The sequence below is a fragment of the Scylla paramamosain genome, chromosome 31, assembly GCF_035594125.1.
Source record: "Scylla paramamosain isolate STU-SP2022 chromosome 31, ASM3559412v1, whole genome shotgun sequence".
Classification (NCBI taxonomy): Eukaryota; Metazoa; Arthropoda; class Malacostraca; order Decapoda; family Portunidae; genus Scylla; species Scylla paramamosain.
In genome coordinates this window covers 14,822,610-14,831,499 of record NC_087181.1, presented here as the reverse complement: position 1 = coordinate 14,831,499, position 8,890 = coordinate 14,822,610, and the positions used below count along the sequence as shown (strand labels likewise).

At 37.9% G+C, this 8,890-nt stretch overlaps 2 protein-coding genes across 11 annotated transcripts in view; both read right to left on the bottom strand.

The window, feature by feature from the left end:
• The window catches only part of LOC135088695 (UTP--glucose-1-phosphate uridylyltransferase-like), a 23,652-nt gene extending 19,911 nt beyond the window's left edge, over nt 1-3,741 (bottom strand). The window contains exon 1 of one of the 2 annotated variants that reach the window (XM_063983651.1): nt 3,607-3,741. In XM_063983651.1, coding sequence (XP_063839721.1) covers nt 3,607-3,633 — 27 coding nt within the window. In that variant the 5' untranslated portion in view covers nt 3,634-3,741. Of the gene's footprint in view, nt 1-628; nt 838-3,606 lie in introns of those variants that run through there. The other variant, XM_063983649.1, reaches the window with a different exon arrangement.
• The window catches only part of LOC135088693 (uncharacterized), a 27,940-nt gene continuing 22,682 nt past the window's right edge, over nt 3,633-8,890 (bottom strand). For 8 of the 9 annotated variants that reach the window (XM_063983637.1, XM_063983641.1, XM_063983642.1 and 5 more), the window contains one exon: nt 5,339-8,873. In XM_063983637.1, the coding sequence (XP_063839707.1) occupies nt 8,784-8,873 (90 nt within the window). In that variant the 3' untranslated portion in view covers nt 5,339-8,783. Of the gene's footprint in view, nt 3,771-5,338; nt 8,874-8,890 lie in introns of those variants that run through there. The other variant, XM_063983638.1, reaches the window with a different exon arrangement.

Genomic DNA, 8,890 nt, shown 5'->3' with positions numbered 1-8,890 from the left:
ACATCTGCACACCACTGTTTCCTTGCGGCATAAGCACACACTGCTCCGTAATGCTCATGTGTGTTTTTCCTTACCACGCGGGGGAAAAAATACTAAGCAAGCGTGTATGTTATTTGTCGTTTTTTTTATGTCTCGCTGATCTATACATCCACCTGTTAAACCCTGCACCTGCGCCAACAGCACCAATTATTATTATTATTATTATTATTATTATTATTATTATTATTATTATTATCATTAATATTATTATTATTACTTTTTTTTTACCTTTACATGAACAATGAAGCATTCACAATACAAAGAGGCTACATTTGTACAATAGTCTGTTTTACGGCATACACACACACACACACACACACACACACACACACACACACACACACACAATGTTCGCTCTCTAAACACACATGTTCTCTCTCTCTCTCTCTCTCTCTCTCTCTCTCTCTCTCTCTCTCTCTCTCTCTCTCTCTCTCTCTCTCTCTCTCTCTAAATACCTTTTCCTTATGTCGTTATGAAAGTTGATCAAAACAACACAATGACAAAAACTACCAAAAAAAGTATAATACATTTCATAAATTGATAAACCGAAAATTAAGTGAAAAACCACCAGCAAATTCTTTCTCTGTACCTGAATACGTGACGAGAAGAGTAATTAGGAGGCGAGACGGTGTGTGCGTAACAGTCCCGGGGAGCGAGCGACCTCACTGCACGGAGGGCAAAAGGAACAGTAGGGGAGGGAGGAAGGAAAGATCCCACATACGAGTACACACAAGAGGACCCGTGACTGAGGGAGACCCGTTGGCAACTCTCTCTCTCTCTCTCTCTCTCTCTCTCTCTCTCTCTCTCTCTCTCTCTCTCTCTCTCTCTCTCTCTCTCTCTCTCTCTACGCGCGCGTGTGTGTATGGTACCTGGCACCTTTCCCTACCTCTTTCACCTTCACCTTCCCCCCATTTCTGGCACTGGTCTCTCTCTCTCTCTCTCTCTCTCTCTCTCTCTCTCTCTCTCTCTCTCTCTCTCTCTCTCTCTCTCTCTCTCTCTCTCTAAGGCACACCACAGATTCATATTTTTCTTCCCCATAAAAGAAGATAAGATCAATTTATGGATGTGGATGATAATGGAAATAGGTAGATATGTTCCATATAGGGACTGCCACGTGTATGACTGACGGCTTTTTGCAGCATCCCTTATATTCCTACTTTATTTTGTTTTTATATCACAGATTCATATTTTTCTTTCTCCATAAATGAGGAAGAAACATACAACACGCCTACCATAGCTCTAAGAAATGGCAACGAGAGATAAGACTTAGATTAGGCTTCAATTTCTTATCCTCTACACTGTATGGGAACATTTATGCAGTATTCTGTGGCCAGCGTCTGAGGGTGCTTGATCCCAGCCGTCCGTGCTCCTGAAAGTGTTCTCCCTCTTCTTCTATCTATCACCGATCTGTCCTCCCTCCCCGGCCCTGCCCTTCATCACTACTTCAATGTCACCCACGGCGCCCTTCACGCTCTCCACCCCACCCACCTTACTGCAGTTGACACACATAACAACCCGTGCCTGTGTGTGATGTAACAAGTAAGTGAATGATACACACGCATACTTTCTGAAAGCCAATGGAAATTTATAAAACAAGTGAATGGTACACACATACACCTTTCTTAAAACCGAAAATTTATAAAACAAGTGAATGACACACACACACACACACACACACACACACACACACACACACACACACTTATTAAATCCACACACTATTAAACAAAAGTAATAAGCAAGAGATATGACACAAATCTAAATCTACTGTGTTGCAACGACTGAATGTCATAATTACTTTGAAAACATTCACTAAGTAAATTAATGCGTAATAACTATATTTATCCCAGGAAAATATTAAAGCAAGCTGTTGATATACGCACATCATAACAATTCCAACTATGAAACGTCACTCTACCAAGTAAAAGATTAAAGAAGGAAAGATTGTGAAACATGTCCTACCACACACGGGCCCAGGTTGCTCTTCATTTTTTTTTTTTTTTTTTTTTTTTTTTGCCGCGCCAGAAAATACCTACAATTCCTTCACACTCTTACACAACAGAGGAGTGAGCAATGACACGGGTTAACGGTCTGCTGAACTCCTCACCATAACCGGTTGCCACGCACCTCCCCCTTCACGTCACTGTCCCTCTTATTCCATACACGGGTCCTTCCCCAGTCCCTCCCAGCCAAAGCGTAGTATTAGCAGCAGAGGAACTAGATGACCTTAACATTATGCAACATTTCCGCGCTCTTCTACTCGTGCAATGCCTCCTCTTTCTTACTGGTTGGCAGGTACTGCGGTAAACAGGATGCCAGTAAAGTACGAGTCTAAGATGGTTTACTATAATTAACGTTTTTTTTTTTTTTTTTGCCCCCCAGCGTAAATAAGTGCAAGGACATCTATCATAAGTGTGGTAAAAACGCAAGGTATGATCGAAACTAACCTTAAATAAATAAATAAATAAATAAATATACGATGATAAGAGCATAAGGCCGATTACATGAAGCCAGTATACCTACACTTGGTAGTTCATTTCAGTGTTACAAGATGAACACATCACAACTAGAAATGAGAAGGAGATTGAAGTTAAAAATAGTAGTAGCGTTTTGAATAATTTTGCCATTTAACATCTTTACCTTTACCTTATAAAACAAACAGCTACGAAGTATATCTAGTAATATTAGCACTGCAAATTGCACACAAGCAAATATGTTGACATATAATAAAGTCATCAATGTGTGGAATATATACAGAAATTACGACTGGTACTCTCTCTCTCTCTCTCTCTCTCTCTCTCTCTCTCTCTCTCTCTCTCTCTCTCTAAGCAAGCCTCATCTTAGCCCAAGTACAGTTCCCACACCACGGCCGCCGCCACCCTCTTGGCAGCCTTTCAGTCACACCACTCAGTCCTGACACGACCCAAGGCTACGATGACATGACAATGGTCGATTACCTGACCTTGAACCTGTCTGGAGGTCACAAAACACGCCAACCTCGATAGACCGAATTTAGCATCACTTTTGGACGTCATGAGTATTACGTGGGTTATTTTTTAAAGAGTAGGGATGAAATGTGGGGTGTGAAGTTGGTTGTATAGTCTGGGTGGATCCTTGAAGTGATAAGGTGCGTGCATTTGAAGTCACTGGGTCTTACTATTAATAGCTAAAGAATAAGTGTGCCTAGGGATTTGTTGATGCTGCTGATGATCTTTAACTTTATCAGTGTCTCCATGAAGGTTTGTCAAGCGAAACTGGCAGTCTTAGCATATCATTAGGGGATTTATTGGTTATGTCGGTTTTAGTTCAACCCTTCCACGCGGTACACGTCAAATCACAGGGGTTCACATCTAATCAATACTGCCAGCCCACCAAACTATTCCTCCAGCCACCAAACACTGCACCACACATCCATGCCATGCACACACAGCCCCATATCATCCTGATAGGAGAAAAACAGTCTTGTACTAAACGGTAAATTTTGTCATTATCTTTCTCGGTATCAGGCAAGGGAATTTTAAGCATAACATTCATTACAGGACATTCTATGGATAAGTTTGTACTCACCCGGCGTTTGCTTGCTGTGGCGTCCATGTCAGCGGCAGAGATAGAGGCCGTGGCAGGTCCTGAAGGATACAAGACACCCTCCGTGGCTCCCTTGAAGGATGCTGGTGTGTCTCCACTGGCCAGCTGATGCACCACTGTTGCCAACACACATGCGCCTCCACACCCTGGACAGGACATTTAAACATTTATACATCACACACAAAAAGAGAGAAAAAAATGTATCACTCGCATTATCATTAGTTCTATTATCATTATTGTAAATGTTATTGCTATTTGTGTTATTGTTGCTTAGCCTAATGCGAATTTTTCAGTATCAACGTGACAGTGTCTTGACAAGTTGACAGATGTGTGTGTGTGTGTGTGTTCTGGATAATAAAATGGTCCTGTCTTTTATTTTTCTTTACAATACTTATAATAATATTATGAACTGATTGTTACAGGTGCTTTTGTTATTGACACTACTACTACTACACTACTATTGCTGCTGCTATTGCATCATCATCAATAACAACAGCATATACTACTACTACTACTACTACTACTACTGGTACTGCTACTAGTACTACAAAATACCGCATAAAAAAAATAAATCAGCATGTGTATTGCACGAAGGAAGTATTTGGCACCTTCGCTGGCATGCACTGGTCTGGCAACACTACCAGTCCAGTTACTAGGAGCATTTTTTATAGTTCATTTACTCTAGAACTCGTCCTTGCCAGGAGTAGCTTGCTATAGGGTAAAAAATAGCTTGGTTTATCTCAAATTACTTACTTTAGCGGTATTTTAATCACCTCGTAATGTGACAATTAGTGCTAAGTAGGAAGTTTGAGGTAAAGCAAAACGCCGAGTTACTTACGGCGACACACCTCCACAGCGCGGCTCGTGATTGGCTGAACGCACTATCTTAGCATCACCGAGGTCACCTTCAGGGGGTGACCTCGGTAATCCAGCCACTTTACATATCTCCCAGTCACAACTCACGAGATAAAGCAATGAATACTACATACCAAATACAATACAGAACACTTCGTTTTATATATTTATTGCACACATACGGTGTGCTTAGTAAGAAACTATTTGAGTTTGGTGTTATTGATGAATATTTAACCTTTTATCAACTGTTTTCACGAGACCATTGTAGAAGAAAGGCCTACCCTTTAGTTATGCTATATTCGTCTGGCCGGTCTTGGAAGGTAGCCTGAATGCAGTTACTAAGTTTAAATCACTGGTCTTTGTACTGTACCAATTTTCTGCTGGTTGAATAAGAGCTACATTGGTGAAACAAACCCAAACTAGCACCCGAGTTTCGAATCTTAGGGCCTCTCAGCTGCGGGCCAAGCAAACCATCATACCACTAAACTGCTCTGACAATGCTATAATTTAATACAGTACTTTTAGGGTTAGGTCACTTTTTATAACGCACTCCCAAGCTGAAATAAACCCCACTTAAAGTTTATTTTTGTGACTGCTATGCAAAATTATGCCCTTATTGAAACTATAGATAAATCAATCCACTTGATATCTGGATTTTAGGGTTAGGTTACTTTTCATAACTTAACCCTAACCTGAAAGTAATACCCCCTCCCCCCAAAAAAAAGTAATTTTCATAACTGGCATGCAACACTCAGCCCTTGTCAAAACTACCGTATACATAAATTAATCCACTTGTGTTTGATAGGAGATTCTTACTTTAAAAGGAGATAAATGTTCATTTGGTACTCAAACATGCAGGAGTTCTGTCACAAGTTTTATTCCCTTGTTAAATAACGTAAATATTCAGTAGAAATATTGCACAATACTAATGACCATGCCACCACTGGTTATAACTTTACGGCTAACACTCCTAGAGGCCGGCTTCATTGGCTTTGTACACTTTTTAATAACTTGGGAGACCTTGTAGAAAACATAATAAAAGTTCACATATTAAGCAACACATGTTATTGCCATTTATATATATATATATATATATATATATATATATATATATATATATATATATATATATATATATATATATATACAAACATGAACTCGCTTTAGAAAAATCTGCATATTATTCAATGCAGAATGTCAATTACAAACAATTACTTCATTTATCAAAATATCAGAAGTGCATCTTTCAGTTATTAGGTGACAAAGCACTTAGCTGTCATTACAACACGAACCGAGAGATTTAACAAACGACATGAACCAAGATAATGAACAAATAGCAGAACCACTTTCAATATGCAACGTGGAAATAAGAACACCATCAACTCAACATCTTTTCTATATGCATCAAAAACTGCTGGACGCAACACATTACTTTTTGACACCAGAACCTGAACCAGAACCTCTCTTTCCGACACACAACACAACACAACACGGAACACAAGCACCCGAGAGGCTCTGTCTGCATGGCGGCACGTAACACACGAACACATACACGAATGGAAACAACCTATAAGAGTATTGCTTAAAATCATAACCACAATACCTCCTGTAATAAATTCGATGCTTGTAAGTAGTACAGTACGTTAAGAGAAATGCGTACTTTTGACATAGAAAGGGGAAAAGTTAAGAGCGAGAATCATATCCTGAGCACTCTTGTATTATTACTCTGCCATGTTGAGATAAAACAAAAGCTTCTCTTTCCCTTACGAAGTAACACACTCTCTCCAACCATCAAAGTGATATGCTGCATAGGCTGGAATGCAGTTCAGAGAAAGAAATTATGTAAAATCTGATGTTTGATAAACTATACCATGAATATTAACTCTCTGACTGCTAATGATGAACTTTTTACTTGATTTGAGTAACTTTTAATGATTTATTAGGCCACCCCCCCAAAGAAAAAAGAAAAAAAAAAAAAGCATCAGACAGTAGAAGAATCAAACCACTCCATTATTCACTCCTACTGCTAATGATCTTCTGAAATCTCTAAATTTACAATAGAACATTTTAATTATACTTAAGAATTCATAGCAGTCAGAGCTAAAACTTAAATTATATGTAACTGTTGACTCTGTAGGTCAAGCTGATCTTAATTCTTCTTACAGCATGGAGAAAGATTCATAGATCCTTTGCCTCTGAGGATTAAAATGACTCAAATGGATATGCTGCACGTGATGAAGTAAAGTAAATGTCATCTTAGAGGGAGAAAAGTTGTGTTAATACTTGTATCCCTTATCAATAGAGCAGTATATCAACAGTAACGTGTAAATACTACAAACCAAAGACCAATGCTGCAACTAATACCCACTACAAATTAAGGAACGATATGTAAGACCTTGCGTTAAGTGAAAAAAAAAAAATCTAAAAAAAAAGAAAGAAAAAGACTAGAAAGATAGTGTAAAGAAAAGCTGCAATATGTAGAAAAAAATAGAATACTAATAAATAAACACAAATAAATATGTAAGTGAATAATATAATGTGAGATATCTGCGGGGGTTTAAAAATTGCACAGTCAAAATTCTCAGGTAAAAAAGTATTGCACAGAATCAGTCTCTACACACCTCCCTACCAAACATACACAGTGCAGCTTCTCCTCCCTCTATAACAACTTATATCTGCATGCATGTCATAATTAAGCACCTCAATTATGTAATATATGAGCTGGAAAGCCTTCCTTGAATATCCATTTAAACTTGTGATACAGAGAGATTAAAATAATATTGATCAGGTGTACAACGTTAGCTTTCTCAGATCTGATCCTTAATCTCATGTGTTTCAATCATATGTTCATTAAGATATACTTAATTACTACTGCATGATTCATAGGTACAGCTGTAGTTTATTGTTCATATGGAATAATATGGCCTCTAAACATTCATTTGTTCACCTTGTTAATTTTTTATTATAACCTAAAACTTATTCATCACTATATCATCACCTTAAACAAACCAAGTAGTTTTTCTCTACATACTGGAAAATGAAAATAAAGAATTATTTTCTTAATTTTCATATTACAAGCATTAAAATTCAGATTAATTTTGGCCCACTCACACCCTGGACTATACAAATATGTGTGCCATATAACAAGGAATTTATCTAAGCAAAAAATCCCAAAATTGTCCAAAAGAAAAATTACTCATGAAGTTTGTGTTATGGTGACAATATTAACATTTCCCTTTGCAGCTGTATACTCTCTCAGCAGTGTCATGCTCTATCACAGCATCCACTATCTGGACTGATGACAACAATAATATGCAATAATTATAATGATAAACAATGATATATATGCAAATAAATCTTTACCTATATACCACACTGAGATCCCCTTACCTCAACTATACAAATGTACATACTTACACACCATATATATCAATACCTGCTCACTTATACACACACTTGCACACATACACAGCCTATGCAGGAGATAAACCACTAAATGTCTTCAAAAAACTTCTTTGAATAAAAAATTATTCTGTACAAGACTCAAGTCAACTCTCTCTCTTTCTCTAACTCTCTCTCAAATATTCTCTATTAATTTATACAAGTACTTCAGAACCTCTTGCGTATAGTATTCATCTTACAAGGAACTGAACTCATCCATACATTCATTCATCATTTGCACTATGTACAGATAAGAGTACCTTGAATATTGCATCCTAAGTACTTAGATGAAGGTTAGTGTATAATAGACTAAACCACTCTTTCATATAGATTATCATCCCAATATACTGATAAATAGGGTACTGAAGACTATGGTATAATAGAAATAGATGGAAGTATAAAGTATGCATAATGAATCTCACCAAGTCATCCTTGCTAGGCAGATGACTTGACTTCTATCATTTTAAAACCACTAGATGAGATTTAAGTGATAAACCTGAACACTACCATAGGAAGTATTAAGATAAGAAGATAAGAGGTAAGAACAATACTTTCTACTTTCTCTCAGTCCTATTCTCTCCACCTCTCTAATGCAAGAGTTAACCAGTATATTCAGTTATTCATTCCTTTTTTCTGGTAAACTCTGAAACTCCTGGTCTGCTTCTACATTTTCTCCTCCCTAGGACTTGAACTCTTGCAGAGGGAGATTTCAAGACACTTGTCCTTCAATTCTGGATGACACTTTTGACATTTCTTTTAGGATTGGCACTTCACTGGGTTATTTTTTCCTACATAAAAAAAATAATAAAGTAAGAGGTACGGAAAAGAATTCCACTCTCACTCTACATCCTCACCTGAGCTACTCACTCCTCCACCGGGGCATCAGACACCAGAGCCGTGGCATTGTACTGTACCTGCACCACGTCTCCTCCCACATTAATGAGACACTGACCCTGTAGATTAAGAAAAA